At 40.0% G+C, this 17,200-nt stretch overlaps 2 protein-coding genes across 2 annotated transcripts; one reads left to right on the forward strand and one right to left on the reverse strand.

Moving 5' to 3' along the window:
* The first annotated feature begins 272 nt into the window (after positions 1–272).
* On the forward strand, positions 273–945 carry LOC102226150 (protein S100-B-like). Its single transcript, XM_005804308.2, has 3 exons — positions 273–278; positions 451–594; positions 770–945. The coding sequence occupies exons 1-3, from the start codon at positions 273–275 to the stop codon at positions 917–919; spliced, it is 300 nt and encodes a 99-aa protein (XP_005804365.1). The 3' UTR covers positions 920–945.
* Positions 926–11,413, reverse strand: LOC102226402 (bile acid-CoA:amino acid N-acyltransferase-like). Its single transcript, XM_023324595.1, has 13 exons — positions 10,674–11,413; positions 9,475–9,536; positions 8,068–8,214; positions 7,194–7,403; positions 6,898–6,997; positions 6,025–6,215; positions 5,781–5,956; positions 5,115–5,231; positions 4,896–4,996; positions 3,218–3,311; positions 2,591–2,671; positions 1,676–1,811; positions 926–1,585 (listed from the first exon to the last, which is right to left on the reverse strand). The coding sequence occupies exons 1-13, from the start codon at positions 11,411–11,413 to the stop codon at positions 1,485–1,487; spliced, it is 2,256 nt and encodes a 751-aa protein (XP_023180363.1). The 3' UTR covers positions 926–1,484.
* Positions 11,414–17,200: the final 5,787 nt, after the last annotated feature.

The raw sequence follows: 17,200 nt of genomic DNA on the forward strand, positions 1-17,200 counted from the left end.
ACTAAAGCCCTCTCTCGCTCTCTCTCTTGCACACACACAGACACACACACCCACATGTGAAATTACACTTTTCACAAGAAGCTTGTTTGGTAAAAGAGTTGACCACTTGCATCCATTAAAAATGCATTATGCACTGTATGACAGATGAGAAGCCTCCATGTGGTTGATCGATTCTGCTACGTATCCATTGTTATTGGGCGAGGCCGACAGCTTGCCACTATTTAGTCTTCAGTCGCACTCAAGATCCTCACTGGAGAAAGCAGCTGCTGAAGATGGAGGTAAGGAGGATGGTAAGTCATTAATGCATGCAGTGTTTTAGTTTACAGTTTAATAGAAAGAAACAAAGAAAGTTTCTGGTTTATTTTTTTAAGTCGTACTAATGAACATTTACATGTATGGGATACAGTAAATCTAAATGATGGTGTTTTGGTTTTAAATTGTTTGTTGTAGGCCTCTACAGATGATTTCTCAGAGTTGGAGAGTGGTATGGCCAGTATCATTAAAGTTTTCCATAAATACTCGGGTCACAACTGCACGCTGAGGAAGGCAGACCTTAAAGCTCTCATCAACAATGAGATGAATCACTTCATCAAGGCGAGTGATTTAATCTGATTACTTTAATCATAGCAGGAACTCAAACTCAAGATTTGCATGAGTGAAACTGCCAAGATCTATGAATCAAATGTCACAGTGCTTCTGTAGTTTTTCCATCTAATCTGATTTATTTGTCTAGTTCCTGCATTTAATCAACACTTTTCCTTATAAACAGAAAATTAAGGACAAGAAGATCCTGGACCGGCTCTTCACTGATCTGGACCAGAACGGAGACCTGGAGATCGACTTCAAAGAGTTCGTAGCCCTCATCGCCATGGTTACTTCAGCATGTCACGAAATCTTCAACCAGGCCCACAAACATTGATCAGTATGTTTGCACTATATATTCATTAAACACTTGAGGAAATCTGGAAGTTTGACTCTGTTTGTCTACTAGTGTGACTTGATTATTTTGTACTTTAACCAACTTAGAAAGCAGGTTGTTAAATCTTTTTTATATTATGTTTTTCATAACATGATTTATTCTGCTTGGGGAATTGGTACATTTTTGCACAGTTCAGTAGTTTGTTATGAACTTTGCTGCTTGAAATGAAATGCCCAGTATTTGGGTCAGTATTTGGGAACCATCATCCGTACCTGGATGATGGTTCAGAAACCATCATCCAGCAGCAGCTCAGTTTCTACAGGAGTTTTATAAAACATAATATATGTAAAGATTTGCTGCTGCTGTGAATTTCCTCCTCGCTGATGTGTGTCCAGTGGTTGGCACTAGAATAACAGCTAAAACCAAGCGGCTCTCTTTTGTGGATGATCTACAATTTACTGCATTGCAACAAATTAACTTGTCCATTTTTGTGCAAATTGAACTCGAGCTCCAATTTACGTTTCTTTGTATAAAAATTTCTCAAATCCAGCATCTCTCCAGATATTCAGCTTCTCAGATTTTTCTCCAAATAATCCAACATTTTCTTCCATGCATCTTCCTGGGCAGCAGCGTGCGGTGCAGGGTGGCCGCCCCACTTCACGAGCACTGCAGCAGAAACATCAGCTCTCATGTAATAATGGCAATGAAAAGTAAAGAACATGAATGAAGTAATGCAAAACTGCAGAGGCAGCTCACATTTCTTGGGTTTGACAGACCACATGGACGCTCTTGTACTCGGGGAATAGGGCGGCTCAATCAGGTGACCAGCGCCGGGGTAGGACAAGCGGGTGAACAGGAGGGATTTACCGGCCGACCTTAACCTCTCCTCAATCTGATGATCCAGAAACCAAGAATTAAAAGCGGCAAAGACATTCGATGGATTCATGACTAAAACTGAGACATTGTTTAAAATATATGTGGTACCAAGGATTATTGAGCCATTCAAAGTCACTCTCTCAACTATTAAAAATGTTATTATCCGTGGTTCAAATATGCTGTGTGGTGTGTTAGCGATACATTACATTTTTCATGTAATACCAATAATGGCCAAAAGGTGGCAGTAGTGGCGAGTGAGGGAGAGACTGACTTTAAAGCCTAACGCTGATGAAGATCAGTATAACACAAACAGCGAAGCCGCTACTAACTTTGTGATTTCTGTATATAGAAAAGCATGACTAAATAACCCAAATTATAATATTGTCTCTAAACGGAAAATTAATTGAAAGACAAATGTAGAAACTGGAATGAGCAACCGGGGAAAAGTGGTAACTTTCTATGAAATCTTTACACGACTTACAGCATTTTTTTTAAAGTACAAATTTGCTTGTAGTTCTTTTAAATAGTCAGCGGTATGGTTGTGCTTATGCCCAATACAAACTCGACAAGATACAGAGAATTTTATTTATTTAGGTGACAAGAAGAAAAACAAAAGTCTTTTTGATCAAACATTTCATATTTCATAGAAGAATTGCTTTATAGCGGTTCTCTTAGATCTACAGGAGATAAAACTAATGTCTTTGTTTGAGATGTTACCCATGAAAGGTGTCAGAACCTTGTTCCAAACCATTACCTGTCAATCTGGATTTAAAGGAGTCAATTAACCAACTTTACCAGATCTGCGTTCTCAATGCTTGCAGAACTCAGGTCATCTTCACCCACTATGTACATCAGAGGACAGTCGAGCTTCTCCACCTGCAGAAACACAAGAAAATCAAAGCAAAACTTGTAGGAAATAATATAACATTAATGAGATCTTCTTATAAGCAAACCTGGTTGTGTGCTCATAGCGCACTGCAAAGTTTAAAAACTTTTTTTTAAAATTATCAGTAATTGTAAATAATGAGTCTTTTAATTCTCAAAGAGACTGTTGCACATTCTCCTGGACTTTGGTATTACACTGTATTAATGCTGAAATGTTGCTCTTACTGGATAGTATTTTTATTTTTTATTTAAATTTTTATTACCTTGTTTGAGTCTATTTGCTCTTATTTCCTGTCACTTTTGCTGCTGTTGCACAAAAATGTCCCCGTTGTGGGACAATAAAAGATATTTCTATTCTATTCACAGAACTGTTTAGTTAAACTGAATAACAAATATGCTCAATTGTGGCTCAACACATCTTAAATGAGTATTTGTGATTTAAAGTGGGGTCTCACAGGATCGTCTGTTCTTGTTTGAGTGATCAGCTCAGTAAAGGTGGATGTCAACACCAGGTGTAAACAGTTTTTGTTCTGTTACCTTAAGAAACTTGTCAGGAGGAATATTAGCAGGCAGAGTGACGTCTTTGAAAATGATACAGCCCTCATCATCAAAATTCAAAAATTTCTGGGAACTAAAAACAAACAAAAAAAGAGGAAAACCAGGAGATGAATTGTATTTTCATTTATCACATGTTGATTCAATTTGTAGCACCAGTGATTACTAACTGCTCAGTTGTATTTACAGCTGACGTGTGTTTATGTAACCCACAGAACATGTATTTCTGTCAAGATATGTCCATTTTAAATCTATGTAACTTCACCATCATCAGCAACAAAGACACAGAAGCCAATAAACTGATATGGAGTGTAAAGAACAGGAATTAAGGAAATGGTTAGTGAACTACTTTAAGCAAGAACTTTATTTTCCTATTTGTTACCATTTAAAAGTATTTGAATATATAAGTGACCATATTTGGAGAGTGGGAGGAGCTAGTGAATGCCACACCAAAAAAGGAGATCAAACAATAGTATTAATTAAGAAATCACAGTATGTACGTATGTACAGCCCTCTGAAAGGACATATTTGTTCCTGAAGTGTAATCAAATATGTACAACTACAGCGACTGTTTTTAATTGACCTTGTTCACGACAGACCAACACAAAGTAGCTCTTAATTATGAAGAGCACAAACACAAGACGTGAGAAATGTGGAGTGCATTTCTGTTCAGCCACATTTAATGTCCATCCATCCATTTTCTGTATACTCTTGTCCCTAGTGGGGTCGGGAGGGGTGCTGGTCCCATTTAATGTCATATCCCAAAATAAAATATTGTGCAACAACCTGCCTTTGAAATTCAGACAAAAGGCTAAGCAGAGTTCACCTTTAAACAATTAATTTTTTGTATAAATCCAGCAGTTCTGTAAAGATCTCAGAGATTTGTTAGAAACTAAACAACATCACGAAGACGAGGAAACATAACAGACAGATTATAGGGAAAGATCTGTTATAAAAGAAGCTTTGTTCAGTTCATCGTGTGTAAATGGAAAAAGTTTGACTCCACTGTAAACTCACAAAGACATGGCTGTCCAATTAAACAAATACGACCATTAATGGACGGCAAGGAAATTATTCAGAGAACCAGAGAGAATGTAAGGTTATCTGATGAGGAAGAGAACAAAATTAAACTTCTGGTCTTCTTGGTGTTGAAACATAGTGGTGGCAGCATTATGCTGTGGTACTGCCATTTGATTGGATCTGTTCAATCAAATGGATTGAACAGATCCAAGTTCAATCCATTTGAACTCAAATCCGTTTGAGTATCTGTGCTCTCCATCCACAGATACTGAGATTGAGCTACTTCACAAAGAATTGGTAAAACTTTTAATCTCTATACACTATTTGAACCACCATGCAGCCCTTTGAGCTGCTCCATCTCACAAAATTTCTATTACATACGTCATAGTTTGAGGATGTTTGGAAAATGTGAAACAGTGTTGGTGTTTCTGCAAGACAATTTATATCCTATAAACATATTACAGATTATCAGCATATTGATTTGAAGGAATAGATTTAATGCAATATACTGACTTTCTTTGAAATCAAATCTAATAAGCATAATTTCAAGCTGCCTGTGGTTCTGAATCACTTTGTGGCTCACTACATCATCATCATCATCATCATCAATCATCATTATGTTACCTAGCTGATTATTTACCTGTCAGACTCTTCTGTCCTGCCGTCTGATTTCAAGAGTGACACTACGTAGCTTGTATCAACGTCTCCCACAGGGCCGTTGATACAAACCAAACAAGATGGCTGCAGAGGAACACAGAAACACGGCAATTCAATCGATTTAGATATTACACATGATTACTGACAAACATAATTAATTAGAAAGAGAGTTTAAAATGAGACACTAAGCTTTGTGACGGACTTTAACTTCGGTTTTGGTGACCATGCGAAGCATAAAGTAGCATCCGAAGGAGAGGCCAATGATGCCGACTCTGTCTGAGACGACCTGAGGGTGATCCTGAAGCAGGAGGAAGGCAGCCTGTGGGAGGAAGAGGAGTAAAGACCAGCTACATGTTTAGCAAGTAAAACATAAGCAGGAGTAAGCAGGAGTAAGCTGCTCCCTCTGCATGGTTAAAGATATGCAAAGATTCATCACTTACTATGTTAGCATAATCTTATTTTACTCACTGTATGCTAAATGGTGGGAATACAAAAGTAAATGGTAAAGAAATGGTCATTTTTGATAAAAAGCACCGGTGCCACAGTGTTTAGCTCCACTAACAAGGAAGGAAGATGGAAGGCAAAACTTTTCAAATGAAAGATAAATACTTCACCCACTGGGTGCCTATGAGGCAATTTGAAACTCATCCTTCACTCTTTAGGACGCCTTAAAGATTTTAATTTGTAATTCATAACTTTTTGTTTCCTGGGATATACATCTTAAACACTTTTCAACATGGGAAAGACAAAAGAACATGACATTAAATCATTAAAATAGCTGCTCACTTGACCACATCTACTTTCAGGTCAACAATCAAAAGGTTTAAATCAACAGGAGGTACAACGAGAAGTGGAACAATTATCCTGCTTTAAAATATGAATCTCCGACGTTGATACGGTTTAGTGGGCCAGGCAGATCTTTGTGCCCGAGGTAGGCAAGAGAAAAACTAGCGTAGCCTCTGGATGCAAGGAGAGAGGAGCGGTATTCCTGCAGTCCTCCACCCATTCCCCACAGATCCAACATGGCTGGAAATGGGCCTGGACCTGCAGGAGGCCGAGACAAAAGTAAGTAATGTCCTCCACCGGTGAAAACTAATGGATAAAATGCTCACCAGGTGGTATGAACAATGTTCCTACGAGTCCATTTTGATTAATCTCTATCCTCTTCACTCCTGGTGCGATGTACCACCGTTCAGCAGTCACCGCAGCCAGCTCAGAGCGTTGCCCTTCGCTGGCTGAGACGTGGCCTTCCAGCAGAGAAACATGCACCATGTAAGGACTCTCCACATTCTTCTTCCTCAGTCTAAAAAAGAGAGCAAATGTCAGTCAGAAAATAATAGCTTTTTAAACAAATGACTAAATATCAATGATGAAATGTAAGAACCCAAACCTGGGAAAACATAAAATAGAAAGAAAAAAATCAGGGATTGTGCATGTTCATTTCTTTGCAGCACGTCTAACAATAAACGTAGCTCACTTTCTGTCTCGCAGACTTAATTTGGTTTATTAATTTCCATGCATGCTTCTTTCAATCAAATGATTCTTGCAGCACAAAATCCAACAGTCAGAGTGAAGATCCCAACAAGATGGATGCAGCCTCTTATCAATATGTTGCTCAATTCAGCTACTCTGACCAGCTTCCCATAGCCAACTAATGGTTATTAGTCAACTAAAGAGAGACACACCCATAGCATAATGCTGCCACCACCATGTTTCACTGTGGGTATGTTTCTTTTTTTCATACTCACATACAGTTTTAGCTTCCTGGCACATATAGTAAATTGCATGTTGGCCAAAAAACTCATTTTAGTCGCGTCTTATTTGTCTCTCTTCAGTATGTTTGGCTTATGCACTTAGATTACATTTTGCTGGATGCTGCATATTAACTTTGAATAATTTTCATAAGTGCATCAGGATACATATAAATGAGTTTAATGCCACATGTTTCCCCCTGTGTAGCTCTTGAACTTGTTTCCATCACCTACCTTAAACCTTCTCTTCCTCCAGGAGCTGGCTGCATACTCCAGAAGAGTCCCATCGGCTCGCAGCCCAAATAGGAGCCTCCCACTGAAAGATCACGAGTTACTGGACAGACAAAAGGCAGAAATAAAACAAAAAACAAAACAAAAAAGGCAAATTAAACCCTACATAGTCACCAGTTTATATTAAATTTTATGTTTTCAAGCATATATCTTCTTTATCCAGCTGTAGATAATATAAATTGCATTACTTATCACCACATATGTTGATAAAACAAGAATCATTTAATAGTTTTACTCACAGCTAAAAGTTCCCCTCTCATCTGTGTTATAATGAGCGATTGACTCCCATAGGGCTCCCTCGTCGCAGTGCATTCTTGCATGCACTGTGACGGGACAGCGTGGGGGCAGGAAGTGTCCTCTAATGATGATCTGCTCGTCAACGAGGGCGCGAACAGGAGCGGCCGTCAAAACAGGAGCGGGTCTGGTGTTGCTCATCCACCGAACTTTCCCTGCAGGACAAAAGCAATGAGACTTTTTGACACGCAGCAGAGAACTCAGAGTAAATTATTGATGACAAACAGGAAGTGGGTAAATAAAGAAGGAGGATAGATGTGCAGCGAATGATAAAATATACAACCCCCCCCCCCCCGTGGATTAAAAGCGTTATAAAAAAGATAATTCCCGTTCGTGTCTGTAAAATTGAACTAAATTAGTTTGGAGGATTTAATGACAACATTATCCAAGTTTATTTATTTTTTGTCAGGTTGTATTTTGAGGGCTCTCTTCATGCCCCACAGACAACTAAACATTTAAAAAAAAAATCTAAAACCTTTTTTAGAGGCAAACCTGAGCAGACCCAGTAAAATGGTAAGAGGAATGTCCTCCAAAAAGGGAGGATCCCAACATTAATATTTCAATACATAATTTACAACATGAAAATAGCAACATTATTTGAAGAATTTGAGGTAAATATTTATACAAAAACAAAAAATAAATACATTTTACCAATAACATAGTATTTAAATCAAATGTAAGAAAAAGCCAGTGAAAATAAGTGATTAAATTACTATAATAAATTTATGTAAAAGTACAGAAGTTTTCTAAGTTATAGGTTTTCTTCCTTATGTGTCCACCTGAAAAACAAAGCGCTGGATAAATAAACCATAACTTTACCTGTAAGCTGCTGCAAACCTGCCAGTTTCCTCCAAGTAGTGAAGTCTGGTTTCATCTTGATGTGACCGAGCCACCCTATAGCTTTCACACTCACATGTGGCCTGAACATCACGTCCTCTCTGTGTGCTCTGCAAGCAGAAATGATGAAATATCAAGCAGAGAAACACCAGAAAAAGCTTCGCTCACTGACTCCAAAGGAATGGAAAACAAAGACATGTCAAATAGTAATCTTGCCACGGTCTGTTTGCTTATTGATGGCAATAAGCAAACAAATTGTTTACTTATTTCTAACAATTGCACAATTGTTAGAAATTAACCTTAAACCTTTTGGTTCCAACACAGAAGGGCGTATTGAATAAAAGCAACTAAAAAGTTATACTTTATGTAAGCACTGAGAACATTTTTATCATTAATATGTTGATATTTGCTTTCTGGCTTGGGCACAAATACATATATTCAAATCGATATTTAAGTAAAATCTGCATAAAAACCCTGCACATTTTTTGTTCTGTTTTGTCCCAGTTTGCTTTTATTGTGGTAATCTTTGCAACACTGAATGTCTGTTCTTTCTTTACTTATTGAAGTACATGTCAATGTTGCTGTAAAAACTGGTCAAAACTCACATGTTCACGTATTAAAGGTGTAGTGGCACTCTGCATCCCAAAAGTTCGTTGTACCACCTTTGCAGTTTGTCTAACAACAAATATTTGAATCACTCGACTGAAACCAAGTCTTCTTTTATGATGTTTACTTAAAGAACTCCAAAAGTACACTTACAGAAAAAACGAAAGGCTCGGTACAGATCGGTCAAAAAATTGTGTTGCTTCCACCGTATCCAACTGCAATCTGCCCTCAAACGTGCATACGGCAATGTTAATGTTATGCATTACGTAGTGGAAGCCAAAATTACTTTTCACAATAAAAGTATCCCTTTATACTAACTAAGTTATACATTCCAGAAAATATACTCATCATGAATTTCTTAAAATTAAATTAAGCATATTTATACATTTTTAATCTAAATTATTATTCTATATGAATTCCCCATTAACTGGCTCTTACAAAAGGGACGTACCACAGCTTCACACTTATGATAAAAGTACGAGTTAGCAGGGGTGGGCAATCCTGGTCCTCGAGGGCCGGTGTCCTGCAAATCTTAGAAATCTCCCTGGTCCAACACACTTGAATCCAATAACTGAATCACCTCCTAAGTGCAGTCAAGTTCTCCAGAGTCCTGCTAATGACCTCATTATTTGACTCAGGTGTGTTGAAGTAGAGATGCATCTAAAAGTTGCAGGAGACCGGCCCTCGAGGCCTGGAGTTGCCCACCCCTGAGTTAAAGTAATCTCCAGACGTGAAAAATGCATGTCTTAAACAAAAACGTCATGTACAGCCAAGGGGACACTCGCTGTCCCTTTAAAAAGACATCAGATTCAACCGAAGCTCCACCGAGCAAACAACGAGCACAAAGTTTGATCGTTAAGGTTTAATATCCCCTTCCAGTACATTTTAAATCTTTAGAACAGGATCAAACCGGAAGTTTGTCCACTGTTTTCTGGCAGCAAGCAGTAAAAACAAGTTCACACCTGAGATCGATTAAAAGTTACCTTACCGCTCATTGAACTCTTTACAGTCGAGTATAAAATTTATACAAAAGAGAATTAGGTGAACATTTACACAACTAAAGTAAAAGCTTGGGGGGCGATTATGAAAGGGGAGGTGTTGATGTAACCGGATCCCTTCTGCGTTGTGCTGGTTATTAGATGTCAGTCAGGCCGTGACTCTGTTTGACTTTCAAAGATTTATTCTGACGAAAATATCCAACAGAAAAACAATAGTTACAAGCTGCCCGCTCCAAGTCCTCTCCCGCAGGACAACATGACAAAAAGGGCGGGATCATGTCTCACATTAAATAAAATAAACCTTTTTTATACAGCATACCTGACGAAAATATCCAACAGAAAAACAATAGTTACAAGCTGCCCGCTCCAAGTCCTACACAAACAAAAATACATAACAGAAATTAACTTAATAAATCTACAAATAAACTGGAAGTATTTAGATAGAAAGTAAATAGGACAAACCTCTCCCGCAGGACAACATGACAAAACGGGAGGGCCTAAGGGATGCAAACATTTTAAAGACAAAACCATAGAAGAAGAAATAAAAAGGAGGGGCTACTGTTCTTAAAGTAACACATTCAAAACAATGACAGCTTTTCGGTCAGGTAGAGAACAATACAAACAACAATAAAAAAAGACATTTTGTGTAATTATAACAACAACCAGGTTACATTCACCCCCCTAGAATTACACAAAATAAAAAACAGTGATAAAGACACTTAGTAGCAGTACAATTTTATTTTGTTTTTTTTTTTTTGCAACAATGTAACACATCAGCCAAACAGCTACCCTACAATAGGGTCAGGAGACTAGAGATCGCTCGACGCCCAGCAAAATCTCACAGTATTCCATGGACAACAAGAGGTGCCTTTTACACCCCCCCCCATACAGGGTAAACACATAAATGGTACTGAAGCTTATGCAAACCAAGACAAAGACAATCCTAGCCAATGGCAGGAATCACATGAGAATTTGGAAACTCACACGTCAATAACAGTTTGAACATTATCCTTGTCATAAAGCGCCTCAATGACGGCCATGGACTCTATCAGGCGACAAACTGGTTTAATAACCCTCCCAAAGCGTGAAGTTAGGCGGCGAACAACATCCTCACCCACCCTGTCTGGAGGATGAACAGAGCCAGTAGCATCAGGAAGATGAGGTAAGGAACCAGCAGTCGCCAGTACGCCTGTTTCCATAGAGGAGTTTTCAGAGTCATGAGGCAGGTCACTATTTCCAACTGATGGAGCCAAGGACACATCCTGAACCCATGAAGCAGTACGGTCATCCCCATCACTGCGGGACAGGGAGTCGGGTAGGGAAGGCTCAGCAGGAACAGCACTAGGAGCCTCACTAAATCTTCCTGTTCCATGTGAATCAGGAACCGGGGGGACTCGAACCACACTATCAACCTGGCGGTTCGCATTCCCATCCAAGGTCATCCCCACAGGTAAAAAGTTCACGTCAAGAAGGAGGTTGCGATGCACCACACGCTCATTGCCGTGACGATCTCTAACACGATAAATATGGAGAGCAGGTTTGGAGGCAACCACCGTGTACATCACAGGCTCCCATTTATCAGAAAGCTTTCGCTTTCCTCTGGCTCCCTTGTTTGCCACCAGGACCTGATCTCCAACTGACAGAGGGTGACCCTTGACTCTCTTGTTGTACTGGTCACATTGATGTTTCTGCTCTGCACTGGTGTTCTTCTCAGCCATTAGCATGGCAGAACGTAAATCTTCAACCAGTGATTTGACATAAGTGTGGTAGTCACTAGTCACAAATAGCATCATCATGAAGAACGTTCCGAAAAACAAGGTCAACAGGCAGCCTGGGAATCCTCCCAAACATCAGATAGAACGGTGCAAAGCCTGTGGTCTCATGAACCGTGCAGTTGTAGGCAAAAGTCAGAGACTGGATCATCTGAGGCCATTTATGCTTCGAACGTGGAGGAAGAGATCTCAACATGTTGCCCAGGGTGCGATTGAATCTCTCTGCAGTCCCATTACCCATTGGGTGGTAGGGTGAGGTGTGCGATTTACTGACACCACTCAACTCTAAAAGCTCAGCCAGCAGCTCACTCTCAAAATTTGCACCCTGATCTGAGTGAATGCGCTGTGGGAAGCCATAAACACAGAAAAACCCATCCCATAACTTTTTTGCGACTCGTTTAGCAGTTTGATCCTGACACGGGAAAGCATGTGCTAACTTTGTGAAGTGATCAGTGATCACCAGAACATCCACAGACTTGTTGTTACTGTCCTCAGCTGACCAGAAATCAATACACACCAGCTCCATCGGAGCACTGGTCCTGATGTTCTCCAGAGGGGCTCTCACAGCAGGCTCTGGGGTTTTACTGAGGACACATCTGGGACATTTTCTCACGTAATCTCGCACATCTCTTTCCATGTCATGCCAAAAGAAACGATGACGAGCCAAGGAGAATGTTCGTGGCTGGCCCTGATGACCTGCATTATCATGGACACCAGTCAGAACCACAGACTTCAAAGCATCAGGGACCACAAACTGGAAGCGCTTACCTTTTGTCAGAGGGTCTTTTATGACACGGTAAAGGACGCCATTCAGCAATGTTAGTTTATCCCACTGCTTCAGAATTTTTAGAGCCAGTTGATTTTCACCAAAGCGTTCCCGCCTTGATGGACGGCGTCCCCGCTCAACGTACAGGACAACTCTGGAAACAACAGGATCGTTTTTCTGGTGAGAGACCAGGTCAGTTAGACAAAGAGCTGTTGATGGACCTGTGGTGTGTGGGATTATCATGCCCAGATGATCAGCTAAAGATGCTGCATGCTGAGTCTGACCAGCATCTCCACTGCAGGCTGATGACAAAAGAGAGGAGACTTCGGCACAGGTCATGGACGTGTCAGCTGTAATGGAGGAAGAGCTGTCCACTGATTGAAGCTGACAGGTCAAACGGAAAACATCCTGCACAGCATGATCAGGGACCTCACAGACATGCTCCAAAAGTTCCTGACAAGGTTCTGACAGAAGGCGATCAGCCAAAGGCTTCACAAAAGGAACTCTGCTCAGAGCATCTGCCACCACATTCTGTCTCCCTGGAACATACCTGATCTCAAAGGTGTATGGAGCAAGCTTAGAGACCCAGCGCTGTTCACAGGCATCCAGTTTGGGCTTGGTCAGGATATATGTGAGAGGATTATTATCCGTCCACACAGTAAACCTGTGACCCTTCAGCCAGTGGCTGAACTTATCACATACAGCCCACTTTAAGGCTAGGAACTCGAGCCTGTGTGCAGGATAGTTGGCTTGGCTGCGGCTGAGAGTCTTGCTGGCAAAAGCAACAGGTCTAGCAATCTCTCCATCAGCTGGGACCTGCGACAAAACAGCACCGAGCCCATCCAATGAAGCATCGGTTGAGAGAATAAATGGCTTCTCAAAATCAGGATGTGCCAGCACCACACAGTTGAGAAGTGCAGTTTTAAGGTCTCCAAACGCTTTCTCACAAGCTGGAGTCCAGTCCTGGGGAGTCAGAACACGAAAGGTTCCAGCTTTCCCATGTCCTTCGCTCTTTACTTTACGTTTCTGACCTGCGGTGAGGGCATAAAGAGGCTTTGCGATGCGGGAACAAGTTGGAATAAAGTGCTGATAGAATAGCACCATGCCCAAGAATGACCTCACCTTCTTCTGGCACGGAGTACAGCCATCCTCCTTCATGAGGTCTTTTCTTTCAAACCCTGAGATGACCCTTACCTTCTCCTGATCAACAGAAACACCACCAACTTCCACAACATGGCCCAAGAACCTCACAGACCTCCTGAGAAAGTGACACTTTTTCTGGGCCAGCTTCAAGTTGTTTGCTCTCAGGCGACAGAAAACAACCTCCAGCCTCCTTAACGACTCCTCCTCAGACGGTGCAAATACCAACAGGTCGTCTAGATAGCAGAGGAGGCTGGAAAGCTGAGGAACGATCACATGCTAAAGCAGCTTGGGGAAAACGGACAGCAAATGGTGTAGCATCAGCTGACAACGCAGCACTAGGCGTTTGAGCACCAAGCTGAGGAAGACAAGAGAGAACAGGGCCTGCAGACGAACCAAGAGTCCTATTTGTAGTGACCATCGGCTTCCTAAGACTTGCAACACGGTTATCAAGGCGGCTCTGGACCTCAGCAGTAGTCCACTCCTCCACAGGTTTCAGCTGGAAGGAAAGAGCTAGACCAGGATCAGGACAATGGTTGATGAACATTGTAACAACTTCAGCTCCTGGATCCTCCACCTGCTTCCCCCTCCTACGCAAACACTCATCAGCCGCTTCGATAGACTTGTTCAGTCGAATCCAGTAGTCCATGGCTGTCTCTCCATCAGCAGGCAGGATGTTATAGAAGTCTCTCATCGGCAAACTGGAGAAGATCAGCTCACCAAAGTTGCGTTTCAAAATATCAAAAACAGTAGAAACCAACTTGTCACTACATGACTGAGGCTGGCAACGAAGCGACACCTGAACCACATCTCTGGCTTTCCCAATAAGTCTGGATGTGATGATCTCACACATTTCTACCGGGTCCACACCTTGACAGATAGCATCTCATCAAACCCTCCCATTCCTGGATGGAGAAGGTGTCAGAGTGGTCACCTTTGAAATATGGAGGTGCTCTAATATCAGACTGAACAACAAACCTCATTTGTGACTGATCGGTCAGGTCGCTGGGCTGGCTGTCAGCAACCTGAGACTGTGACTGACTTTGTGGGTTTAGTCCATTGAGGTTCGTCGTAATGGCGTCCCCAATCTGCTTAGCCAGATCAGCAATCACCCCACTGAGAGCCTCAGTAGAAACAAGTTGGGTAGGGTCAGACCTTGCTTTGCCAATGGGTGTAGAAGCAGCAGCAGGGACAGGTGGGGGGTTAATCCCAAGCTGATCAACAGAAAATTCATATGGACTAAAAGGCATAGGTCTACCCCTTCCAAATGACATGTAATGTTGGCCCCTCCCCAATCTAAAAGTGACCTTCCGGTCCACTTCATCACCTTTAAAAGGTACCTCAGTGTCAGACATTTCATCAAACAATAACAGACAAAAACTATGGAAAATAACAGTGGATCAAAAAGAAGCGATGTCAAAAATAAAATGCAGATACCCAAACAGTGTAAAAACAAATCAGTCACACAAGAACTCATATGCAACAGTCAGCAAAAGAAACAAAAAAACAACCAGCCTTATCTACAGGTAAAGGGTAATAAACAGACTGGTTTCATGTCTTTACATTTTGTTTATTATTATTATTATTTGTTGATTGTACTGTTTTAAGATTGGTTTTATTGTCCCAAAACACACAAAAAAACTTTTGTAAAATTAAAAAATCAATTATTCTTCACTTATTTCCCCTCTTCACTTGTATAAAAAAAGAAGACCAACAGAAACAGTTACTTCGTTGCTAGGATACAGCGCGCCAACGCCTGCCAGTCAAAGCGCAGGGCAAAGGCGGAGCAAGACGTCAAAGGCGGGAAAGGGACAACGTAGCAGCAGCTGCAGCAGTGGAGATTCGACGTTACAGCGGGTCAAACGGCACCAAGTGTAACCGGATCCCCTCTGCGTTGTGCTGGTTATTAGATGTCAGTCAGGCCGTGACTCTGTTTGGCTTTCAAAGATTTATTCTGACGAAAATATCCAACAGAAAAACAATAGTTACAAGCTGCCCGCTCCAAGTCCTCTCCCGCAGGACAACATGACAAAAAGGGCGGGATCATGTCTCACATTAAATAAAATAAACCTTTTTTATACAACATACCTGACGAAAATATCCAACAGAAAAACAATAGTTACAAGCTGCCCGCTCCAAGTCCTACACAAACAAAAATACATAACAGAAATCAACTTAATAAATCTACAAATAAACTGGAAGTATTTAGATAGAAAGTAAATAGGACAAACCTCTCCCGCAGGACAACATGACAAAAGGGGAGGGCCTAAGGGACGCAAACATTTTAAAGACAAAACCATAGAAGAAGAAATAAAAAGGAGGGGCTACTGTTCTTAAAGTAACACATTCAAAACAATGACAGCTTTTCGGTCAGGTAGAGAACAATACAAACAACAATAAAAAAAGACATTTTGTGTAATTATAACAACAACCAGGTTACATTGACACACGTCTCTGCAACGTCATTAAATCACTATGAAACGTTCACGCTTCAAAACAATATTTATCTCCTTCCTACATTTTTCTATTTCTATTTAGGAATGTAAATAAGGAACATGTAAATAATAAAAATATGGTATTGAGATTGTCATAGAGTTAAAACTTCAAAAAAAGAAATAAAAAATGTATAAAACGTTTTGGTCAATTTACATATGTATGAAATAATTAAATAATAATAAACAAACATTGATTGAATCCCATAGTTGATTTTAAAGTAATATTTCCTTTTATTTAATGTCTGTTCTCTTTAGCACTTCAACTTGATTACAGCAACACACCTGAGTTTGAACTTATTACCTCTTCTTTTTTTTGGAAATCAAAAAAGTGCTACTGCCTTCAATGTATTATTGAGGATGTGAGTTAGTTCAAAAATGACAAAGTGGATATTTGTTGATTATGACACCTTTAAACTCACCAATAGACTCACTAGATATAGCTAAGCTTGACTTGTGATTAAATCTAAAATACAAAAGTAACATTTAAAGAAAAATAAAGGACTAAGGAACAAAGTTTGAAGATGAAAGAAAAATGTTTGAAGGTAAACTGCGAGGAGAAAAATATTTTAAAATTTAAATAAAACTGATTCCAAAGTTTCTAAAGATGAATGAACTCCAAAATCACACATAGCAAGGGACAATGAAGAGAAACAGGCCACAGAAAGGTGCGTTCCTTCCTTAAGAAGAGTCAGGATTAGGACACAGAATGTCAGATTCCACTGCCAAAAACTGACTTGGAGATCTTATCTAAGGCTGATGTAACATTGACATAAATATTAATTTTAGAAAAATAATGACTATGAAAGAATACTAAGAATAAACCTTAATTAGAGGTAATCAGAATCATGAACAGGGAATGATAAAACAAAGAAATAAAGAAATAAGACTTAAAGGTGCATAAATAAGAACATAACAAAACCATGACAGCAGCTTGCAAATTTATAGGTTTTTTTCTTTGTACTGTTAGATAAAAAAATTTTCAAACTACTCAAAAACAAAGGTAAGGTTAACAATGCCATGCAGTATCAATTCTGTTCATATAAAACACGTCGTAGGTCACAACAGTTAAATATCCTATAGAAATATGTTGTTATTATGACTCTTCATTGAAAAAATAATAATAGAACAACATAATATGTTGTTATTATGACTCTTCATTGAAAAAATAATAATAGAACAACATAATATGTTGTTATTATGACTCTTCATTGAAAAAAAAGAAGCATTTTACCTTAACGAAACTAGAAATACATCTTCCTACTGTTCACCGGTAGGTGGCAGTAAAGCACCACAGCGCTGTTTACCCGCTTTCACAGAACAAGAGGAAGTTTAGTTTAG

This window comes from Xiphophorus maculatus, chromosome 20, assembly GCF_002775205.1.
Source record: "Xiphophorus maculatus strain JP 163 A chromosome 20, X_maculatus-5.0-male, whole genome shotgun sequence".
NCBI lineage: Eukaryota > Metazoa > Chordata > Actinopteri > Cyprinodontiformes > Poeciliidae > Xiphophorus > Xiphophorus maculatus.